The following is a 24,912-nucleotide window of genomic DNA, read 5'->3' on the forward strand; positions in this document are numbered from 1 at the left end:
AACTAGCCGGGCGAGGTGGCCGGCGCCTGTAGTCCCAGCTACTCGGGAGGCTGAGGCAGGAGAATGGGGTAAACCTGGGAGGCGGAGCTTGTAGTGAGCTGAGATCTGGCCACTGCACTCCAGCCTGGGCAACACAGCCAGACTCCGTCTCAACCAAAAAAAAAAAAAAAAACTTATATTTGCTTACACCTGAGAGAAGTAAATTGTCTGATTTGGAGAAGATGTGGGTATCAGTTGATTCCTCTTTTTTTTTTTTTTTTTTTTTTGAGACGGAGTCTCGCTCTGCTGCCCAGGCTGGAGTGCAGTGGCCAGATCTCAGCTCACTGCAAGCTCCACCTCCTGGGTTCACGCCATTCTCCTGCCTCAGCCTCCGGAGTAGCTGGGACTACAGGCGCCCGCCACCTCGCCCGGCTAGTTTTTTGTATTTTTTTAGTAGAGATGGGGTTTCACCGTATTAGCCAGGATGGTCTCGATCTCCTGACCTCGTGATCCGCCCGTCTCGGCCTCCCAAAGTGCTGGGATTACAGGCTTGAGCCACCGCGCCCGGCCAATTCCTCACTTTTTTTACACTGGCTTGATAGATGCCTAGCTGGATGATAAGGGTCCAGCATTAGCCAGTGGATCCTAGACCATGGAGGACCAGGCCTGCATCCCAGAGTTTGTGCTGTACCGTCGTGAAAAAGTGCTCACATGTAGCCTTGGTGCATATTCTTGGAAAGTAAATTAGTAACTGACATTACCCTTAAAAATGTCCTTTGGAAACCAGAAACTTACGAAAGTAAGTGCATAGGGTAAATAGTTATTAGGCATGTATGTATCAGGCGTTGCCTTACCCTCTGCTAACACAGAGATGAAAGGAAACTCATCCAGCTTTCATGGAACTTGTAAGCCAAAGGGGAAGCCAGAAAAACCAAGTATACTCATGTGTTGCTTAAGGATGAGGATACATTCTAAGAAATGCCCTAGCAATTTCATTATCTTGTGAACATCAGAGTACTCTTACACAAACCTAGATGATCTAGCCTACTGCACACCCAAGCTATATGGTATAGCCTATTGTTCCCAGGCACAAGACTGTGCAGCATGTTACTATACTGAATACTGTAGGCAACCATAACACAATGGTAAGCATTAGTGTGTCTAATCCTATTCACACACAGAAAAGGTACACTAGCAATATTATATATACACACGCATATATGTACACATACTATATATACATATATACACATATATACATATACATATACATATAATATACATATACATATATAGTTTGTTTGTTTTTTGTTTTTTTGAGATGGAGTTTCGCTCTGTTGCCCAGGCTGGAGTGCAATGGCACGATCTCTGCTCACTGCAACCTCTGCCTTCTGGGTTCAAACGATTCTCCTTCCTCAGCCTCCCAAGTAGCTGGGATTACAGGTATGTGCCAGGCCTGACTAATTCTGTATTTTTAGTAGAGACAGGGTTTCTCCACGTTGGTCAGGCTGGTCTCAAACTCCTGACCTCAGATGACCTGCCCATCTCGGCCTTCCAAAGTGCTGAGATTACAGGCGTGAGCCACTGCACCCAGCCAGTATTATACTCTTACGGGACCATAATCATATATGTGGTCCACTGTATATGAAAAGTTGTTATGGGGCACATGGCCATATTGTCATACATGTGTCAGGTGCTGGTAAGATGTCAGATGTCCTCTAGGGGATATGAGTAAGTGAATAATGAATTTTGCTTCAGGATTTAAATAAAACTAAAGAAAGGCAGTATCATTTTACTCAAGACCTTCAGGATAAGTAGGCATTGTCAGTTGACAGCTTGGAGGTGGGTAGGAATGTCTTCAAAGTAAAAGGAACCTGCAAAGTCAAATAATTGAAAAACTGGTAAGTTTTGGGGACATCAATCAAGGAAGCAAAGAACTAAGGGTTTCTTACAGGGACAAGTGGGGTGGGTAGAGATAGGCTAGCTAGTGCCTATTGTAATGGGCCAGTATATTCAGCTCTCTGATGCCAAAAAACCATACAGTGTAAAAGTTGCCTGCCTTTGGGATGGGAAAATTAAATGCTTTTTCATCAGCACTCTCATAGCACTTTATGGTTGTGTATTCATTTATATTTGGGCTCTGCTTTTTTAAAAAAATTAGGTCTCACTGTGTAGCCTAGTCTGGTCTTGAACTCCTGGCTTCAAGCGATCCTCCTGCCTTGGCCTCCCAGAGTGCTGGGATTACAGGCGGGAGCCACTATGCCCAGCCTGCGCCACTTTAATTGGGAACAGAAGATAAGCATAATGAAGATTATCACACAAAGCAGTGTCTGATCAGTGTCCACAGATGTAGTTGCTGCTGTCAGAATTCTGGGCAGAGAATTATGAAGATAGGCTGAGGTTGTCAGAGACGGATTCACAGAGATCAGATCCAAACTAATTTTGAATAATGGTTGTATTTTCAGTAGACATGGGAGAGGAAGAAGAGCATTTCAGGTAAGGAAATTTGTCACCTGGACAAGGACAGATGCTGGGAAAGTACATCATTGTGTTTGGAGGCTAGGAGAGTGGCAGTGGGCTAGAATAGAGGGCAGGGGAGTAATGGAAAATAACTTTAGCCCTATTGTATGTTGTCAGCTTAAATAAAGTTCTTTGTTTTCCACTTTAGATTGTTCTCCTATAGGAATAACCTGGTCTCCAAAGTAAGAAAAATATGCTTTCTTGGAAAACTGAAGTTTTCGAGAAAAAGTGAATAAACACACTCTCCCTGTGTGCCTGGTTCTGTTGCAGGTTTGCCATCCTGTGACCAACACATTAGAAAGGGTGATAAGTTCATTTTTTAAAATGTTTGCTGAGTTCCTATTATGTGCCAGGGGCTATTCTGGGTGCCATGGTTCATTGGTGAACAGACACAAATCTCTGCCCTGATGGAGCTAACTTTCTAATGTAAATATGAGTCAACGTGCCACAGAGGAGAAGAAGTAGAGGAATTATTTGGCGGGAAGGAGTAAAAAACGATTGATACTGAATGTGGCTTAGGGCGATGCATTCCCAAATAAGATTTTGCCCACAGCATCTTTCCTTCAGTCAGGTTGCCAAGAAACGGGATTCTCCCCTTAAGTTTGGAGAGTTGGAGCCTCAGTTTGTGTTTCTGAGTCAATCTAAGGCCCTTGTTTGCAGGTGCCACCTGACTCCACTTAGACCTGGAACAGGTTCCCCAATTTGCTTGAAATTTTCCCAAGGGCAACTAGTAACCGCAGATTCCAGGTGAATCAGAATCTCCAGGGTTGGGGTAGGGGAGGACAGGAGTCCCTGGCTTTTGTTTTTTTGAAACAGAGTCTTACTCTGTTGCCGAGGGCAGTGGTGCAACGATAGCTCGCTGCAGCTTTGACCTTCTGGGCTCAAGAAATCCTCTCACCTCATCCTCCCTGGTAACTGGGACCACAGGCATGTGCTACCACACTTGGCTAATTTTTTTTTTCTTTTTTTTTTTTTTGAGAGAGAGGTCTTACACTGTTGGCCAGGCTGGAGTGCAATGGCGCCATCTTGGTTCACTGCAACCTCCACTTCCCAGGCTCCGTTGATCCTCCCACATTAGCCTCTCAAGTAGCTGGGACTACAGGCATGTGCCATCATGCCCAGCTAATTTTTATATTTTTTAGTAGAGACAGGGTTTTGCTATGTTGCCTAGGCTAGTCTCAAACTCCTGAACTCAAGCGATCCGCCCACTTGACCTCCCAAAGTGCTGGGATTACAAGCATGAGCCACTGTGCTCAGTGGTTTTTCATGTTTTGTTTGTTTTTTGAGACAGAGTTTTGCTCTTGTCACTCAGGCTGTAGTGCAATGGCATGATCTTGGCTCACTGCAACCTCTGCCTCCCAGGTTCAAGCAATTCTGCTTCAGCCTCCTGAGTAGCTGGGATTAAAGATACCCATCACTAGGCCTGGCTAATTTTTGTATTTTTAGTAGAGACAGGGTTTGCCATGTTGGCCAGGCTGCTCTTGAACTCCTGACCTCAAGTGATCCACCCGCCTCGGCCGCCCAAAGTGCTGGGCTTACAGGCATGAGCCACCATACCCAGCCATTCATGTTTTTAATAACCAACTCCAGTTCATATTATTATTTTTTTTTTTATTTTTATTTTTTGAGACAGAGTCTCGCTCTGTTGCCCAGGCTGGAGTGCAGTGGCGTGATCTCAGCTCACTGCAACCTCCGCCTCCCGGGTTCACACCATTCTCCTGCCTCGGCCTCCTGAGTAGCTGGGACTACAGGTGCCCGCCACCACGCCTGGCCAATTTTTTTTTGTATTTTTAGTAGAGACGGGGTTTCACTGTGTTCGCCAGGATGGTCTCGATCTCCTGACCTCATGATCCGCCCGCCTTGGCCTCCCAAATTGCTGAGATTACAGGTGTGAGCCACCACTCCCGGCCTCATATTATCATTATTATTAATTTATTTATTTATTTTGAGATGGAGTCTCACTCTGTCACCCAGGCTGGAGTGCAGTGGCACAATCTGGGCTCACTGCAAGCTCCACCTCCCGGGCTCACCCCATTCTGCTGCCTCAGCCTCCTGAGTAGCTGGGACTACAGGCAGCCACCACCACGCCCAGATAATTTTTTGTATTTTTAGTAGAGACAGGGTTTCACCGTGTTAGCCAGGATGGTCTCGATCTCCTGACCTCGTGATCTGCCCATCTCAGCCTCCCAAAGTGCTGGGATTACAGGTGTGAGCCACCACACCTGGACTTCATATTATTTTGAAGCAAATCTCAGATGTCATTTTTTTTTTTTTCATTCATGCCTATTTCAGTATGGATTTCTAAAAGATACAGATTCTTTTTTAAAAAAAATGTGATCCCTGAGGTCAAGTAATCGAGACCGTCCTGGCCAACATGGTGAAACCCCATCTCTAAAAGTACGAAAATTTGCTGGGCATGGTGGCGCGCACTTGTAGTCCCAGCTACTTGGTAGGCTGAGGCAGGAGAATCACTTGAACCTGGGAGGAGGAGGTTGCAGTGAGCCAAGATCACACCACTGCACTCCAGCCTGGCAAAAGAGCAAGACTCCGTCTCAAAAAAAACAAAAACAAAAACAAAAATTACCCGAGTGTGGTAGTGCGCACCTGTATAACTGAAAAAAATTTAACAGAATGATATATTTATAATTCATCAGGAATTATAGAATTTCAATGCTGATGGACTCTGTGAAATTGTAATTGTGTCAGGATTAACCTAGAATTATGGAATTATATGAACTTTTAATTAGGCAAGGTCTTTGGGAGCTTGGAAAACTGAAGTTTTCAAGGAAAAGTGAATAAATACAGCTGCCTTATATTTAAATCCTGGGTATTTATTCAATATTTATTATACCCACTTATGTGCTATTTGCTGGGGATATGAAGACAAATAAGATGAGATTCCTGTTTTTGAGGGTAGTACTATAATATCTTTTTTTTTTTTTTTTAGACGGAGTTTCGCTCTTGTTGCCCAGGCTGGAGTGCAGTGGTGCGATCTTGGCTCACTGCAACCTCCACCTCCCAGGTTCAAGCAATTCTCCTGCCTCAGCCTCCCGAGTAGCTGGGATTACAGGCATGCGCCACCACACCCGACTAACTGTATTTTTAGTAGAGACGGGGTTTCTCCATGTTGGTCAGGCTGGTCTCGAACTCCCGACCTCAGGTGATCCGCCCACCTCAGCCTCCCAAAGTGCTGGGATTACAGGCGTGAGCCACTGTGCCCGGCTGTTAGAGTTTACCTTAATGAAATATGGGCCCTATATGTATAGCTATTGTCTTGCTTGCTAAAATAATCATGGATGTCTTGATTTTCACGGATTCCTGTTTACATTGCCAGATTCACCATTGCTGATGGTCATTCCTTTTTAATGGATGACAAGTCATGGAGTTCTGGGAGTTTGGGAGCTGGTTAAGTTAAATGATTTTCAAACTTTTTTCTTGCAGTTGAGTAAGAGTGGAGCTACTCAGCTGAAGGGTGTGTGTGGGGAGAGGTGGGAGTGTCAAGAGTGCCTCCACCACCAGCTATTTTAAGCCTCCAAGATAGCTCCTGGATACCTTAAAGAATACTGGGTCCGAAGTTTTAAAAACTCACTGATGTGGTCTATTAAGTTCATTAACAAATGGAAAACGGGACCCAGAGGTTGGAGCTTCTTCGTTGTCACATGATTAGTCAATGTCAGTATCCAAAACAAGCCCTGTGACTTCCAAATTCAGTGTCCTTGCCCTGTGTCCCCAGCCTCTGTAAAGCCTTGCCAGAAATTCTCCCCAGCCCCCTTCATGGTTGGTCACTCTTTCCCCCATGTTATAGCACATTTTTTTTTTGCCAGCTGGATTGCTTAATATGTTAGGCTTATTTCTTTCTTTCTTTTTTTTTTTTTAATACTTTAAGTTCTGGCCCCCCCAGCCCCCGCCCTCCCACCCCAACAGGCCCTGATGTGTGTTATTCCTCTCCTTGTGCCCATATGTTCTCATTGTTCAACTCCCACTTATGAGTGAGAACATGCAGTATTTGGTTTTCTGTTCCTGTGTTAGTTTGCTGAGAATGATGGTTTCCAGCTTCATTCATGTTCCTGCAAAGGATACGAACTCGTTCTTTTTTATGTCTGCTGTTAGGCTTATTTCTGCCCCACCTCATTCCTACCTCAAGTAGGAATTAAAGCAATTTAAAGACCTTCAGATTCTTCATTCATGAAATGAACCAGGTTTATCACTTATGTTAAATATTGCCTTTTCCAACTTTGGGATTTTTTTTTTTTTTTTTGAGAGACAGAGTCTCACTCTTTCTCCCAGGCTGGAACGCAATGATGAGATCTCCACTCACTGCAAGCCGTTCTCCTGCCTCAGCCTCCCAAGTAGCTGGGACCACAGGCGCCGGCCACCGTACCCGGCTAATTTTTTGTATTTTTAGTAGAGACGAGGTTTCACCGTGTTAGCCAGGATGGTCTCAATCTCCTGACCTTGTGATCCACCCGCCTCGGCCTCCCAAAGTGCTCGGATTGTAGGCGTGAGCCACTGCGCCCGTCCGGGAATTTTTTTTTTTTTTTTTTTTTTTTTGAGACAGAGTTTTGCTCTAGTCGCCCAGGCTGGAGTGCAGTGGCACAATCTTGGCTCACTGCAACCTCTGCTTCCGAGGTTCAAGCAATTCGGATTCAAGCCTCCTCGCCTCCTGGATTCAAGCAATTCTCCTGCCTCAGCCTCCAGAGTAGCTGGGACCACAGGCCCAAGCCACCACACCCAGCTAATTTTTTGTGGTTTTTATAGAGGTGGGATTTTTGCCATGTTGCCCAGGCTGGTCTTGAACTCCTGAGCTCAACTGATCCGCCTGTCTCAGCCTCCCAAAGTGCTGGAGTTACAGACATAAGTCACCATGCCCAGCTGGGAATTTTTATTATTTTTATTTATTTATTTTTTGAGACAGAATCTTGCTCTGTCGCCCAGGCTGGAGTGCAGTGGCATGATCTTACCTCACTGCAATCTCTGCCTCCCAGATTCAGGCAGTTCTCCTGCCTCAGCCTCCCGAGTAGCTGAGATTACAGGCGCATGCCACCACACCTGGCTGAGTTCTGTATTTTTAGTACAGATGGGGTTTCACCGTGTTGGCCAGACTTGTCTCAAACTCCTGACCTTAGGTGATCCACCCACCTCAGCATCCCAAAGTGGTGGGATTACAGGCGTGAGCTACCGCACCCGGCAGAATTTTTAAATTTCTAAGTTTTTCTTATAATAATTTGCCTTACTCTTTTCCACCCACTCCTCCTTGCTTTTAGAAGGCCCTAGCTAGTGACAAAATAAATGAAGAAATCCTTGGTTGAATAATAACTAAAAAACTTAAAGCCAATCATGCTGAGTTTGACAGCTTCTTTTCTCCCCAAATGGATATAATTGTGAAAATATTGTCATGTTTTCTTCTAGCAAAACGTCATATTATTTCACAAAAAGCCCAGCGATTTCACCTGAAGAAGCTTGGGAACTCCTGCCAAATATTGTAGCACTTCTCACATTGCAATGGTAATGAATTGTTGCATGTCTGTCTTCCAAAAGAAAGTGAGTTCCTTCAAAACGGGAACCATGCCAGAAGGTGAAGTCTTGCAATTACAAAATTTAACAGCACAGTACAATTACAATATAGTAAAAAGAATAAGATGAGAATACTTTATATCCTTATCAACATGAATAGTTATTTGCCCTGCATAATTGGCTATTCATGGCATAACTTTCTGATGGTGACACCCATTGGAAAACTGTTTGCTCAAACACAGTAGTTCACTTTTCAGCCTTGCTTCTTCTATTCTACAAAATGTGAAGGATTTTTACATTTATTACATTTATGTCATACTATTTTGTATTCCCACCCCCTAGCATAGTACCTGGCGCTAATGTTTGTTAAATGAATAATGAATATTCTTTACACCCGTTGAATAGTTTTATTAAAGATAGGAATTAAAGAAGGAGCCTTTCTCATTCCCTAAGCTGTTCTTCAAGGGTAGAAAACAAAAGGAGGCACAGGAGAAAACTGTGTAAACAATGTAATTATCTGTCCTCCTTCCTTCTTCCTTTCTCCTATCCTCCCTCTTTCTGAATACTCTGATCCTATAATCTCTGCTGATGAACTCATATAACCCCTTCAAGAGATTTGGTTCAAGACCTTACAAATGACTATGGGGCCAAAATTGAGTAACCGAGACGGGATTTAACTTCCTGTGTAAAAACGGTAAAAGTCAGACACAATATAATGAAATAATGGTTTTTTAGATATTAGATATCAGGCAGCACAGGACAGTGGCTCCTGAGAGGACAAAACAAATGAGATGAGCCCTGTAACTGACCCAGCTTACTGTCAAGAGTGTTTCATTACCATAGCTCAGGGGAGGAGGAACCCACAGGAAGGCTGATAATCTTCCTGAGTTGAGTTGATGTCTCTGAGAGGTTAAAACGGCCTAAATTCGGCCAGGCACGGTGGCTTACGCCTGTAATCCCAGCACTTTGGGAGGCCAAGGCGAGTGGATCACGGGGTCAAGAGATCGAGACCATCCTGGCCAACGTGGTGAAACCCCATCCCTACTAAAAATACAAAAATTAGCTGGGCATGGCGGCATGTGCCTGTAATCCCAGCTACTCCCGAGGCTGAGGCAGGAGAATCACTTGAACCTGGGAGGTGGAGGTTGCAGTGAGCCGAGATTACGTCACTACACTTCAGCCTCCCAACAGAGCGAGACTCCATCTCAAAAAGCAAAGCCTACCTTCACAGGGCACGGTACCAGAGAGAGAGAGCACTACACTTCACTATCTGGAGATCTACAGAGTCTTTCTCAAGTTTTCAGCTGATAACTGATGTGTTTGAGGAAACTACCTAAGTTCTGGGAAGGAACCCTATTTGGAGCTCACATAGGGCAGAGAATAGTTTGTGTTCCCATCTGCAAGAGTGCAAAAGTCCTTGTAATTCATAGAATATCAAATGAGGTATTTATTGCCTCAATATAGGGCAAAATGACTTCTAGACTAAAGATTGACAAAGCTTAAAAGCAAACCTTAAAAGGATCAGACATTTTGTAAAGAAACTTTGTAAAGTAACCTAACTGTGTCCTAGACAAAGCTCAAAAATATCCAACACCTGATAATGTGAAATTAACAATGTCTGACATCCAATAAAAAATGACCAGGCATGCAAAGAAGCAGATAATACCACCTTTAATTGAGACCACCACCACCAACAAAATCAATCAATAGAAACAGACGCAGAAATCACACAAATGATAGAATTAATCATTAAAAAGTTGGCCAGATGAGGTGGCTTATGCCTGTAATCCTAACACTTTGTGTGGTGGAGACAGGTGGATTGCTTGAGGCCAGGAGTATGAGACCAGCCTGGGCAACATGGCGAAACCCGGTATCTACAAAAAAATACAAAAATTAGCCTGCCGTGGAGCTCATGCTTGTAATCCCATCACTGGGAGGCCTGAGGCAGGAGGATCACGTGAGACTAGGGGTTCAAGACCACCCTGGGCAACACAGTGAGACCCTGCCTCTTCAAAAAAAATTTTTTAAGTTGTTACTATCTTATGTAAGTTCAAGAAAATAGTGAAAAGATTAAACAAATAATGGCATGGAATCTCATCTTGGGCCAAGACAACAAAGCAAAAAAAATTTTTTTTAATAATGACATGGAATATATTAAAAAGACCCAAATTGAACTTCTGGAGATGAAAACTACAATGTTTTAAAATAAAAGTTTACTGGATGGGATTAACAGAAGATTAGAGACTGCAGAAAAAAATATTTATGAATTTGAAGTCATACGAATAGAAGCTATCCTAAATGAAAGCCAGAGAGATTAAAATACTAAAAAAGGCCAGGCATGGTGGCTCACACCTGTAATCCCAACACTTTAGGAGGCCAAGGCAGGAGGATCGCGTGAGCCCAGGAGTTCAGGACCAGCCTCCTAGACACCATGGTAAAACCGTGTCTCTACAAAAAATACAGAAATTAGCTGGGCATGATGGCAGGTGCCTGTGGTCCCAGCTTGGGCAGCAGAGCAAAAACCTGTCTCAAATTAATAAATTAAATTAAAAAAATAAAAAACTGAAAGAAAATACAGCATCATTGAACTGTGGGACACTTCAAATAGTCTAATAATGTAACTGTAATTGTAGTCCCCAAAGGAGAGGAAGGGGCATAAAATATTTGAAAAAATTAATGGCTGAAATTTTTCTAAATTGGAGGGAAACTATAAACCTGCAGATTGTAGAAGCTTAGTGAACCCTAACCACAGGAAGCATGAAGAGAACTATACCAAGGCTTTTCATAATCCGGTTGCTTAAAACTAGTGGTAAAGAGAAAAATATTTAAAGTGTCCAGAGGAAAAAATGACACATTATGGAAAAAAGAAAGGTAAGAATGATGGCAGATTTTTCTTTGGAAATAATGCAAATGAGAAACAGTACATCAGTATCTTTTTTTTTTGTATTTTTAGTAGAGACGGGGTTTCACCATGCTAGCCAGGGTGGTCTCAATCTCCTGAGCTTGTGATCCCCTCCTCTCGGCCTCCCAAAGTGCTGGGATTACAGGCATGAGCCACCACGCCTGGCCGGTATATCAATATCTTTGAAGAACTGAAAGGAAAAGAAAACCCTGTCAATCTTAAACAATATGCCCAGTGAAAATATATTTCAAAAATGAAGGAAAGATAAACACTTTTTTGGGGGGTGGAGGATAGAATCTCTGTCTGTCTCCCAGGCTGGAATGCAGTCACACAATCATGGCTCACTGCAGCCTCAACCTGCCGAGGCTCAGGTGGTCCTCCCACCTCAGCCTCCTGAGTAGCTGGGATTACAGGTGCGCATCACCATGCCCAGCTAATTTTTTTATTTTTTGTAGAGATGGGGTTTTTCCGTATTGCCCAGTAGGGTCTCAAACTCCTAGACTCAAGCAATCCGCCCACTTCAGCCTCCCAAAGTGCTGGGATAACAGGCGTGAGCCACCATGCCCATCTCACACTCTTTAAAGATATATCAAAACTGAAAGAATTCGTCAGCAAAGACCTGCACTACAAAAAATACTAAAAGATTCCTTTCAGGAGAAGGAAAATGATACCAGATGGAAATCTGGATTTACTTAAGAGAAGGAAGAACACTGGAAGTAGTAAATATGTCAGTAAAAATAAAGTGACTGCAGTTCATTTTACCTTCAATAGGTCAGGGGGTAAAAATGTGATTTTGAAGACTGCAACTATTCTTTAGTTCATGTCTGCTTAAAGTCTGTCAATAATTTGCTAACCTCAGCACCTTTTAGAGGTAAATTTGTTTGTAAATTATTGGGAAGTTATGACTCATGTTATAGCAACTTACTACAAGTAAAGCAAATGTCAGCAGTTTTTGGTAAGGTATCTTGTATTGGCTCTTGGTGGTTTTTTTTTTTTTTGGTTCTTTTTTTGAGACAGGGTCTCACTTTGTCACCCAGGCTGGAGTGCAGGGGTGCAATCTAGGCTCACTGTAGTCTCAACCTCCTGAGTTCAAGCCATCTTCACTAGGCTATATGCATACACATATGTATATGTGTATATATAAATTATATATACACACATACATATAAATTATATTACCACACACACACACATATATATATATATATATATTTTTTTTTTTTTTTTGAGACAGAGTCTCACTCTGTCACCCAGACTGGAGTGCAGTGGCCGGATCTCAGCTCACTGCAAGCTCCGCCTCCCGGGTTCACGCCATTCTCCTGCTTCAGCCTCCCGAGTAGCTGGGACTACAGGTGCCCGCCACCTCGCCCGGCTAGTTTTTTGTATTTTTTAGTAGAGATGGGGTTTTCACCTTGTTAGCCAGGATGGTCTCAATCTCCTGACCTTGTGATCCGCCCGTCTAGGCCTCCCAAAGTGCTGGGTTTACAGGCTTCAGCCACCGCGCCCGGCCTATTTTTTTTTTTTTTTAAGATGAAGTCTCAAGTCTGTTACCCAGGTTGGAGTGCAGTGGTACGATCTTGGCTCACTGCAGTCTCCGCCTCCCAGGTTCAAGCGATTCTCCTTCCTGTCTCAGCCTCCCGAGTAGCTTGGATTACAGGCGACTGCCACCATGCCCAGCCAATTTTTGTATTTTTGGTAGAGCGGGGTTTCACCATGTTGGCCAGGCTGGTCTTGAACTCCTGACCTCACGTGATCCACCTGCCTCAGCCACTAGGCTATATTTTTGAATAAAGAAAAAGAACAGGCCGGGCGCGGTGGCTCAAGCCTGTAATCCCAGCACTTTGGGAGGCCGAGGCGGGTGGATCACGAGGTCAGGAGATCAAGACCATCCTGGCTAACATGGTGAAACCCCGTCTCTACTAAAAATACAAAAAACTAGCCGGGCGAGGTGGCGGGCACCTGTAGTCCCAGCTCCTCGGAGGCTGAGGCGGGAGAATGGCGTGAACCCGGGAGGCGGAGCTTGCAGTCAGCCCAGATCGCGCCACTGCACTCCGGCCTGGGCGACACAGCGAGACTCCGTCTCAAAAAAAAAAAAAAAAGAACAGAGAAGCAGATAAGGGAGGAAACAAAAATATTTATAGTGGCCACATACCAAATTTCAGTTTGTGCAGTCTTTGAAATTCTGTTTTCTTACTTTTTTTTTTTTTTTTTTTTTTTTGAGATAGGGTCTCACTCTATCACCCAGGCTGGAGTGCAGTGGTGAGATCTCGGCTCACTGCAACCTCTGCCTCCTGGGTTCAAGAGATTCTCATGCCTCGGCCGCTATAGTAGCTGGGATTACAGGCACATGCCACCACGCCCAGCTCATTTTTTTGTATTTTCAGTAGAGACAGGGTTTCACCATGTTGGCCAGGCTGTTTCATGGCTCTTAAGGGTCAGTTTTGGTTTTCTTTCATTGCTGGCCAGAATATCTTTTTTTTTTTAGATGGAGTCTCGCTCTGTCACCCAGGCTAGAGTGCAGTGGGGCAATCTTGGCTCACTGCAACCCCCGTCTCCCGGGTTCTAGCAGTTCTCCTGCCTCAGCCTCCCGAGTAGCTGGGATTACAGGCATCCACCACTACATCCAGCTAATTTTTTGTATTTTTAGTAGAGACAGGGTTTCACCATGTTGGCCAGGCTGGTCTCGAACTCCTGACCTCAGGTGATCACACTCCTGACCTCCTGTAATCCCAAAGTGTTGGGATTACAGGTGTGAGCCACCGTGCCCAGCCCAGAATATCTTAAATAGGCAAAACTGATTTGCCGCACTATCTTTCCTGAAATATCTTTTCTTGCAACCAATATGTTTCTTAATGAGAGCTTAGATTTTCTCCCTCTGTGTGAAAAAAAAATGATAGTCTGTTGTATCTCTGCCTTGGAGGTCTTTGAAGTTTTGCTGTGAGCTTAATTAAATTCAGACTGTTTTTAAGATACAGTATTTCTTGGCCAGGCGTGGTGGCTCATGCCTGTAATCCCAGCACTTTGGGAGCCCAAGGTAGGCGTATCAACTGAGGTCAGGAGTTCAAGACCAGCCTTACCAACATGGAGAAAGCCTGTCTCTACTAAAAATACGAAATTAGCCAGGCATGGTGGCATGGGCCTGTAGTCCCATCTCGGGAGGCTGAGGCAGGACAATCACTTGAACCTAGGAGGCAGAGGTTGCGGTGAGCCGAGATCGCGCCATTGCGCTCTAGCCTGGGCAACAAGAGAGAAACTCCCACTCAAAAAAAAAAAAAAAAAAGGATACAGTATTTCTTTTAAGACAGCTGATGTAGCTTATTCTCCAGGTCAGTAGGCTGCTTTAAAATACTCTATGGCGGCCGGGCGCGGTGGCTCAAGCCTGTAATCCCAGCACTTTGGGAGGCCGAGACGGGCGGATCACGAGGTCAGGAGATCGAGACCATCCTGGCTAACATGGTGAAACCCCGTCTCTACTAAAAAATACAAAAAAAACTAGCCGGGCGACATGGCGGGCGCCTGTAGTCCCAGCTGCTTGGGAGGCTGAGGCAGGAGAATGGCGTAAACCCAGGAGGCGGAGCTTGCAGTGAGCTGAGACCCGGCCACTGCACTCCAGCCTGGGCGGCAGAGCAAGACTCCGTCTCAAAAAAAAAAAAAAAAAAAAAAAAAATACTCTATGGCCTGGGCATGGTAATTGTAAGCCCAGCACTTTGGGAGACCTAGGTGGAGGATCGCTTAAGTGCAGCAGTTCAAGACCAGCATGGGCAACACAGTGAGACCTTGTCTCTACAAAATTTAAAAAAAAAAAAAAAAAGTTCTAAGTATTTAGCTGGGCAGTGTAGCATGTACCTGTAATCCTAGCTTCTCAGAAGACTGAAAAGGGAGGATTGCTTGGGCCCAAGAATTCAAGACCAGGCTGGGCAACATAATGAAACCCTGTCTCTTTAAAAAAAAAAAAAAGTTCTGAGTATTTGGTATATTTGGTATACTTAAGAAAAGTGAGCCTTACTTGAGGTTCTTTTTAAATTTTATTTTATTTTTGAGATAGGTGTGGTACTTTTGCCCGGGCTGGAGTGCAGTGGCAAGATCATGACTCACTGTAACCTTCATGTCCTGGGCTCAAGTCATCCCCTGACCTCAGCCTACCAAGTAGCTGGGACTAAAGGCAAGCGCCACCACACCTGGCTAAACTGACTTGAGGTTCTTGTACTTCAAGGACCATTTTGTCTCCTTCTTCTCTTTGTTTTATTAATTGTATTTATTTTTTGATTAGATCTTACATGCATGTGGCACAAATTTCAAAAGGTACAAAAGGACATATAAATAAAGAGTGTATCTTCCTCTGTTCCCCAGTCACCCTGTTTTCTTCCCAGAAGTAACTAGTGTTACTGGTTACTTGTGCTTCATTTTAGGGTCTATACATTTACACACACACACACATCATATATGTGTGTGTGTATTTTCCCACACACACATTTGGGAACATAATGTACATACTGTTCTGCACCTTTCTTTTTTCATTGACCATATATCCTTCCAAGTCAGTATGATTAAAACTGCCTCATTAGTTTTAATGACTGCAGAGTATTCTACTATGTAGGTAAACCATAATTAATCAGGACATTTAATCATGGACATTTAGGGTTTTTAAGAGAGTTTTTAAAATTAAGATATAGTTTACATACCATAAAATTTACCGTTTTAAAGAATATAACTCAGTAGTTTAATTCAAGAACTTTTTTTTTTTTTAGAGACAGAGTCTGGCTCTGTCGCTTTGGCTGGAGTGCAGTGGTATAATCATAGCTCACTGCAGCCTTGACCTCCTAGGCAAACAATCCTCCCATCTCAGCCTCCCAAGTAGCTGGAACTACAGGTGTGCACCGCCACACTCAACTAATTTTTAAATGTTTTGTAGAGATGAGGTCTCACTACTTTGCCAAGCAGGTTCAAGAACGTTTTTATTGCCCCAGAAGGAAACCCCATACCCATGACATCTAAAGTGTTGCAGTCCTTTGTTAAAACCAATACTACTAAAATAATAATAATACTGCCCTGGATATTCTTATACACATGTCATTTGGCACATGTGAAAGAATATCCAAGTGACAGCTGGTTATGGTGGCACATACCTGTAGGCCCAGCTACTTAGGGGGTTAAGGATCTCTTGAGCCCAGAAGTTCAAGTCCAGCCTGGCCAACATAGAGAGACCCCATCTCTTAAAAAAAAAAAAAAGTGAGTTGAAAAAAAAGAATATCTGCAGTACAAATACCTGGAAGTGGATTTGCTTGGTAAGCTGATTTGTGCACTTAAGATTTTGGAAGACATTGCTGAATGCCCTCACTAGAGGTTATATGAGTCCGTATCCTGTCAGTGTATAGAAGTTCCTATTTCCCCACTCCCTGCTAGCATAATTCTTCATCCAACTTTTTTATCATTGTCAATCTGACAGGACATGTAGTATCTCACTACAATATTAATTTATATTTCTCTTATTGTAAGTAAGGTTGATTATTTTATATGCTTAGGAGCTACTTGTATTTCCTTTGTTGTGAATTGATTGCTCATAAACTGATTAAATCTTTGATATTCTGGAAGGATCCTGATAAAAAAATTTTCCTTATTTAGAATAGCTTTTTATGTATTAGGAAGAAAAGCCCTGATAAACAATTTTCCTTATCTATAGGAGCTCTTTATGTATTAAGGAGAAAAGCACTCTGTGGTATGAATTGGAGGTATTTTTCCCAGTTATTTTTTAGTTTTTGGCTTTGCTTATGATGTGTTTTTCTTTTATCATGTAGAAGCTTTGTATTTTATGTTGACTTTGTCAGTCTTTTATGACTTGTGTGTCTTATGACATCCTTAGACTTTCCTCACTCCAACATTGTTTAAAAAAATATTCTCCCATGTGTTATTCTAGTACTTTAAGTTTCTTTCTCCCTCCACCATTTAACGCCTAGATCCATCTAGAATTTATTTTTGTGTAAGATATGAGGGGTGAATCTACCATATTTTCCCCATATGGTTAACAACTTTTCCCCACCGCTTTGAAATGTCATTTTTACGCTGTGTCCTCTTGATTAAAAGCTATTATTTAAGATGTTTGTTGGTGCAATTCAGAACAATTTTAAATATTAGCTTTAATTTTTTAAGAGAGGTAGTCAGATGCTCAGGGCAGTGATTTCTGAACTCTTGGGGTGCCTACAGCCCCCTTCCCTCCACGACAAATCCTACTGCTGAGTGCTAGTGCTGCTATTTACAGAGGGGAAGATGTCTTGCCCACGTCTGTTGGGCCAAGAAATAGTTTCCAACCACTCATACAGGGATTTCCCCTTAGCCTCATAAAATCCACCTGGGGTCAGCCACCCATCTAGGGATGTTACTTGAATGAGAAAAGAGCCTCAACAGGAGTCCAGAATTAAAGGGAGAATCTTTCCAGAGAAAACAAAATTCTTCACTTCTGGGTCTTAGTGACTGATCTTCAGATTATCTTCTCATTTTATTTTATTTATTTTTCTTTTTAATTTTATTTTTTGAGACAAACTCTCGCTCTGTCACCCAGGCTGGAATGCAGTGGTGTGTTTTTGGCTCACTGCAACTTCTGCCTCCCAGGTTCAAGCACTTTTGCTGCCTCAGCCTCCCAAGTAGCTGAGACTACAGGCATGTGCCACCACACCTGGCTAATTTTTTGTATTTTTAGTAGAGATGGGTTTCTCTACTAAACCCACCTGGGCCAGGCTGGTCTCGAACTCCTGACCTCAAGTGATCCACTCACCTCAGCCTCCCAAAATGCTGGGATTACAGGCATGTGCCACTGTGCCTGGCCTATCTTCTCATTTTAAAATCATAGTCAAGTTTTACAGTTTTGCTTTGCTAAATTTGTTTTAATGGACCGTAGGTCATCTGGTGAAAGGAACCCCTGGATTAGGCTATATTATGACTACATTTTGGCATTATTTGAAGCTAGAGAATACAGGACTAAGGGGTCATCTCTTTTAATTTGAAACCATTTTAAGGTGAGAAAAGAGTGTGGCCCTTTAAAAAGAATTCTCAGGGTGCCCCTGACTGTAAAGGCTCCTAGAGTTGTACCTACTGGGACCAGAGGAGAAGGCCTGTCTGGAAGTTCCTGATGCTGCTGATTGGGGGTAGATATCCCCAGGGAGCCTTCTTTCAAGCCAAGTGTTTGACCCCCTGTTTTGTTTGGTAGAGAAGATTGCACAATGGCTTTTAATCTCATTCAATATTATAAAATTGTTCTGTTTGCATTACTCAAGGAGTAGTTTGTCATTCTGAACTTAGGGGTAGCAGATGTTCTCTGTGCTTGCAAGTGCTGGTGGTAGTAACACCTCAGTGGAGTGACTGGTGTTGACTTCCTGCCTCAGGGCTTGTTTAACCCTTAGGGCACCTTATCAAGTAGAGGACTTAGGCAAGTGTGTCAAGTAAGGAGGGAAGCTGGGAGAGTCGTGGAAGTGTTTTTCTTTGGTATAGACTATTTTTCACTTACATTTTTATTAATTAGTTTGTTACAGAGACAGACACTTTAAAAAAACGAATTCACAAAGGATACAGGGGAATTCAATTTAAGTGGTCATGTTAAAAAAGTAATATCTTCTTTATAGGCTTAATGTATGTCATAATTGGCTAATTTATTCCATATGATTGTGATGCCTGAGAGACAAGCCTATGGTATGCTGATGAGCCATGGTTAATACAATTTTATCTCACTAAATGTCGTCAGGATTTAAGGGAAGACTTTCACACAGATTTCTCTGTATCTATGTGATGATCATTTTCCTGCTTTTCTTTCTGTCCCATCTTCACTCCTTCCACAGTCACGTTATGGTAGTATAGTCATGCCAGTGTGCCCGTGAGTAACTCCAAGTCTGAGTTCTAAAAAGCAGGTTTCACTTAGCCAGCTGCCCTTGTCAGTTTCAGCCTTGGGAGTCACCTTTTGGTATCTTTTCCCACTTCTTCTTCCTCCTTTCTCAACCACCATTTCTCCTCTCCATTGGATTCTACAGGGTTTGTAATCTCCCAGATCATTCAGCAGCTGGACGAATTCACCCGCCAAGGGGAAGATCCCTGGCAGATCCCAGTGGGGGTACTTACCACTTCCAGACTCTTCCTGAGGAAAGCAAGTTACCTTCCGTGTAGCAGGAGTACATTTTATATTAGTTTGGCCTTGTGACTGTTAGAGTGGGAAGTCTGAGGGAATTGGAGAAGAGATGCAGTTTAACAGAGGAAAAACATTTAGTAGAGACTGTCCTTTCTGCCTTCTTCGGGCGTGTCCCTCTTCTGGGCATCTCTTCAGGATTTCATTCCTCCGTCCAACTGCTGTTCACAACTGCCCTTTCCAACTGCTCCAGAACTCTTGGCCCTGGCATTCCGTGATGTAAATTATTCCACGCATGGCTCAAAATGGGCGTGAAGCGGTGTTGCCAGGTGTCGGATCGCTAGTGTAAGTTTCCCAGTCTGTGGGGAGAGCTGCTCTTGGAATCTGTGCAGTTGTTGTTGTTCAGCCGAAGCATAGTCATTTCACTGGCTAAGCTTGACGCTGTCGCTGGCTGGGGAGAGGGGGATCTCAGGGCCTGGAGGTGGGGTGAACTTTTTGGTTGAGATTCTCTACTTTAAGAATTCTAGTGTTAGGATGTAGATTGTTTGGAGTTGAACAGGGGTGGTGGTGCTGCAGAGGGAGAACGCAGGACCTGCGGGCCAGAGCCTGCAGAGACTGCCTGCAGCTAGGGTGCCCCCTCTTCTCTCTGTAAATGCAGGAAGAACCATTTTCCTATCTTCCTAAAGATAGCCAGAATGTGGCAAAAAATGTAGATTGTTCACCACGTTTAGGGACATTGAGTCACAAAATTAAAAGACCTCTATGTGTATGAGATCTTTTCTAAAACATAAGTATTATTTCTCCCCTTGTTTATTGTACATTTTGAGGAAGTTACTATTCATGGTTTATAGCCCCTTGGGGGAATCTGCATGTGAGGGAAGTTGCTGCCAACTATCTTTGATTTGTCTAGATTCTTTTTCGACTTACAAGTTAAGGGTTTGTTTTCAATAAAAAGTTTAAATTGAATATTTTATCTCTCAAAAATTACATTAATAATAAGCCAAGGAAAACTCACATGAATTACAGTTATTTATCCAGAAAAGTGTAAGGCATATGTTTATATTGCATTGATACTACTGCCTTTAATCTGCTTTACTGAAACCTGTTTTCCTCTCCCTTTTCTTTATAGTTGTCATGGATGATGATGATGACTCGTGTCTCCTTGATCTTATTGGGTAAGATGCTTATTCTGAAACCCGGGTAAATCAAATGTGTGAGGTTTGCTGAACACTAAAACAACCTAATAGCGTATTAACACCTCGTAGGTATTTTAAATAAAAATTAAATAATAATCATAGGTTTAGTAGAGAAACAAAGAGACTTGATTAACATAGGGGCTGTAATTCAGTAATTCTTTTTTTTTTTTCCTTTTGAGACAGGGTCTCTGTCACCCAGGCTGAAATGCAGCAGCACAGTCTCAGCTCACTGTAGCCTCTACCTCCCAGGCCCACACGATCCTCCCACCTCAGCCTGCCAACTATCTGGGACTACAGGCACGCACCACCATGCCTGGCTAATTTTTTTTTTTTTCTTTTTCTTTTTTTTTTTTTTGGAGAGACAGGGTTTTGCCATGTTGTATAGGCGGGTCTCCAACTCCTAGACTCAAGTGATCCTCCTGCCTTAGCCTTCCAAAGTGCTGGGATTACAGGCATGAGCCACTGCACCCAGCAAGTAATTATTTGTTAAATTTATTTCCTAATAAATCCCAGGAGGGAAAAATGAATAATAATAGGAAATGGCACAATATCAAAACAAAAACAAGATAAAAATTTTTAAAACTACTAATTGTTTTAAAATAGGGAGAGGATTTTACTCAGGTAGTCATTTTCTTTCTACTCTAGTAAAAATGAGTTCTAAATATAGATAGTGTATTTGTTTGTTGTTTTATCTCTTTTTTTCCTCTCTTTTCTAGAGACCCACAAGCATTGAACTATTTTCTACATGGACCTAGTAATAAATCTGTAAGTAATGCGTAGCACACCACAGACATCTATTTTGTTTCTGCTTTACAGTTAAAGTAGTAACCACCTATTGAATTTGTATCTTTGCAGAGCAATGATGACTTGACTAATGCAGGATATTCTGCAGCCAATTCAAATTCAATTTTCGCCAACTCTAGTGTGAGTATTGGAAACTAAATGCAGTGATTAAATGGTTTCTATCTCATTGATGCCATGTGAATTGAGCCTTTAACTGCCTTTGTATCATGAGAATCCTTACCTTGTCTGTTGTAATTTATTTTATTTTATTTTATTTATTTATTTTGAGATAGAGCCTCACTCTGTCACCCAGGCTGGAGTGCAGTGGTGCGATCACAGCTCACTGCAGCCTCGACCTTCCAGGCTGAAGCAATCCTCGCACCTCAGCCTCCCGAATAGCTGTGACTACAGGCACGTGCCACCAGACGGGCTAATTTTTGTTTTTTTTTTTTTTTTTTTTGAGGCGGAGTCTCGCTCTGTCGCCCGGACTGGAGTGCAGTGGCCGGATCTCAGCTCACTGCAAGCTCCGCCTCCCGGGTTTACGCCATTCTCCTGCCTCAGCCTCCCGAGTAGCTGGGACTACAGGCGCCCGCCGCCTCGCCCGGCTAGTTTTTGTATTTTTAGTAGAGACGGGGTTTCACCGTGTTAGCCAGGATGGTCTCGATCTCCTGACCTCGTGATCCGCCCGTCTCAGCCTCCCAAAGTGCTGGGATTACAGGCTTGAGCCACCGCGCCCGGCCTAATTTTTGTATTTTTAATAGAGATAGAGTTTCTCCGTGTTAGCCCGGCTGGTCTTGAGCTCTCAAGCTCAAGCAATCCACCTACCTTGGCCTCCCAAAATGTTGGAATTACAGGTGTGAGCCACTGTGCCCAGCCTGTTGTAATTTATATAGGAAGAAAATCTATTGAATTATGTAGACATTTTCTACTTGTAACATAGTAAATTAAGACAAGCTATATGGCCAGGTGTAGTAGCTCACACCTGTAATCTCAGGTGTGAGGGAGATTACTTTGGGAGGCCAAGGTGGGAGAATCGTTTGAGCTCGGGAGTTCAAGACCAGCCTGGGCAACATAGCAAGACCCTGTCTCTTATTTTTAAAAAATAAAATAGGCCAGGCGCAATGGCTCACACCTGTAATCTCAACACTTTGGGATGCCAAGGCAGGTGGATCACGAGGTCAGGAGTTCAAGATCAGCCTGGCCAAGATGGTGAAACCACATCTCTACTAAAAATACAAAAAAAATCAGCCGGGCATGGTGGTGGGTGCCTGTAATCCCAGCTACTCGGGAGACTGGGGCAGAGAATTGCTTAAACCCAGGAGGCGAAGGATGCAGTGAGCCGAGATCGTGCCATTGCACTCCAGCCTGGGCAACAGAGCAAAACTCCGTCTCAAAAAAATAAATAAATAGGCCGAGCGCAGTGGCTCACTCCTGTAATCCCAGCACTTTGGGAGGATGAGGCCGGCAGATCACGAGGTCAGGAGATCGAGACCATCCTGGTTAACATGGTGAAACCCCATCTCTACTAAAAATATAAAAAATCAGCTGGGTGTGGTGGCGGGCACCTGTAGTCCCAGCTACTTGGGAGGCTGAGGCAGGAGAATGGCGTGAACCTGGGAGATGGAGCTTGCAGTGAGCCGAGATCGTGCCATTACACTCAAGCCCAGCCACATAGCGAGACTCTGTCTCAAAAATAAATAAATAAATACAAATAAAATAAATAATAAACAATAAAAAGACAAGCTATATGAGGTTGTCTTTTAAATAATAAAAAGGCAAGCTATATATCCACTTTGCCATTTTTCTAAGCTTTCAACTTTCTTTCTTTTTTTGAGATGGAATCTTGCTCTCTTGCCTAGGCTGGAGTGCAGTGGCACGATCTCGGCTCACTGCAGCCTCTGCCTCCTGGGTTCAAGCGATTCTCCTGCTTCAGCTTCCCTAGTAGCTGGGGTTACAGATGCCCACCACCACACCAGCTAATTTTTGTATTTTTAGTAGAGATGGCGTTTCTCCATGTTGGCCATGATGGTCTTGAATTCCTGACCTCAAGTGATCCCCACCCCAATACAAGCGTGAGCCACTGCACCTGGCCTCAACATTCTTTCTAAAATGACTCAGAAATGTTACAACCTGAGAAAGTCATATTAGAATGTTTTGAACCTTGTTACATAATAATCTTTGAGGAAATTATTCTTAATTCATAGTTACTTATAAGTTGTTTTCATCTTAAATGAGAAAATAAAAGATAATAAGTAACACTTGACCATTTAGTATGTGCTTGGCATTAAGAGCTTAACATATATTAACCTCAGGCAGACATGGTGGCCCATGCCTGTAATCCCACCATTTTAGGAGGCCAAGACAGGAGAATTACTTGACCTCAGGAGTTTGAGACCAACCAACATAGTGAGACCCCATCTCTACAAAAAATTTAAAAATTAGACCAGTGGCCAGGCACGGTGGCTCACGCCTGTAATCCCAACACTTTGGGATGCTGAAGCAGGTGGATCACGACGTCAGGAGTTTGAGACCAGCCTGGCCAACATGGTGAAACCCCATCTCTACTAAAAATACAAAAACTTAGACGGATATGGTGGTGTGTGCCTGTAATTTAATCTTCTCAGGAGGCTGAGGCAGGATAATTGCTTGAACCTCCGGAGGCGGAGGTTGCAGTGAGCCAAGATCACACCACTGCACTCCAGCCGGGGTGACAGTGCAAGACTCCATCTCAAAAACAAAAAACAAAAAAAATTGGCTGGGTGCAGTGGCTCACGCCTTTAATCCCAGCACTTTGGGAGGCCGAGGCAGGCGGATCACGAGGTCAGGAGATCAAGACCATCCTGGCTAACACAGTGAAACCCCGTCTCTACTAAAAATACAAAAAATTAGCCAGGCGTGGTGGTGGGCACCTATAGTCCCAGCTACTCGGGAGGCTGAGGCAGGAGAATGGCGTGAACCCGGGAGGCAGAGCTTGCAGTGAGCCGAGATGGCAGCCACTGAACTCCAGCCTGGGCGACAGAGCAAGACTCCGTCTCAAAAAAAAAAAAAAGAAACCCAGAACATGTATTAACCTCATTTAATCTTCACAATGATTCCATGAAGTGGTTCTATTAAGATACATATTTTGGCCAGGTACGGTGGCTCACACCCGTAATCCCAACACTTTGAAAGGCCGAGGTAGGTGGATCACCTAAGGTCAGGAGTTCAAGACCAGCCTGGCCTACATGGCGAAACCCTGTCTCTACTAAAAAATACAAAAATTAAATGGGTGTGGTCGTGGGCACCTGTAATCCCAGCTACTTGGGAGACTGAGGCAGACAGAATTGCTTGAACTTGGGAGGCGGAAGTTGCAGTGAGCTGAGATCGGACCACTGCACTCCAGCATGGGTGACACAGTGAGACTCTGTCTTGGGGAAAAAAAAAGAAAAGATACATATTTTAGAGATGAGGAAAGTAAAGCACAGAAAGGTTAAGTTACTTCGCCAAATAGTACAGAGCCATGAGTTGCAGAGCTAGGATTCTAACCCAAGCCGCCAGGCTCTGGAACTCATGTTCTTTTGTTTTTGAGACAGAGTCTCGCTCTGTTGCCCAGGCTGAAGTGCGGTGGTGTAATCTCGGCTCACTGCAACCTCCACCTCCTATTTTTAGTAGAGACGGGATTTCACCCAGTTGGCCAGGCTGGTCTTGAACTCTGGACTTCAAGTGATCCACCCGCCTCGGCCTCCCAAAGTGCTCAGATTACAGGCGTGAGCTACTGCGCCCAACCTCCATGTTCTTAACCTCTAGAAGCATCTAGGCAAGAAACCTGACCTGGGGGATTGGGGTGTCCTGCCTGGAGACTATATTGAGATTACTGTGTTTGAGCCTTAGGTTCCCTTACTCTTTATAGTTGCTTTGTTCTGCTGTGGATG

At 43.5% G+C, this 24,912-nt stretch overlaps 1 protein-coding gene across 3 annotated transcripts in view; it reads left to right on the plus strand.

The window, feature by feature from the left end:
- Positions 1-24,912, plus strand: part of BICRAL (BRD4 interacting chromatin remodeling complex associated protein like) — a 91,257-nt gene that overhangs the window by 23,275 nt on the left and 43,070 nt on the right. Inside the window, exons 2-5 of one of the 3 annotated variants that reach the window (XM_033217187.1) lie at positions 7,909-8,004; positions 20,152-20,197; positions 20,935-20,983; positions 21,074-21,142. In XM_033217187.1, the coding sequence (XP_033073078.1) occupies positions 20,157-20,197; positions 20,935-20,983; positions 21,074-21,142 (159 nt within the window). In that variant the 5' untranslated portion in view covers positions 7,909-8,004; positions 20,152-20,156. Of the gene's footprint in view, positions 1-7,908; positions 8,005-18,451; positions 19,368-20,151; positions 20,198-20,934; positions 20,984-21,073; positions 21,143-24,912 lie in introns of those variants that run through there. The other 2 variants (XM_033217188.1, XM_033217186.1) reach the window with 2 other exon arrangements.

This window comes from Trachypithecus francoisi, unplaced genomic scaffold (assembly GCF_009764315.1).
Source record: "Trachypithecus francoisi isolate TF-2019V2 unplaced genomic scaffold, Tfra_2.0 Lachesis_group10, whole genome shotgun sequence".
NCBI classification, from domain to species: Eukaryota; Metazoa; Chordata; class Mammalia; order Primates; family Cercopithecidae; genus Trachypithecus; species Trachypithecus francoisi.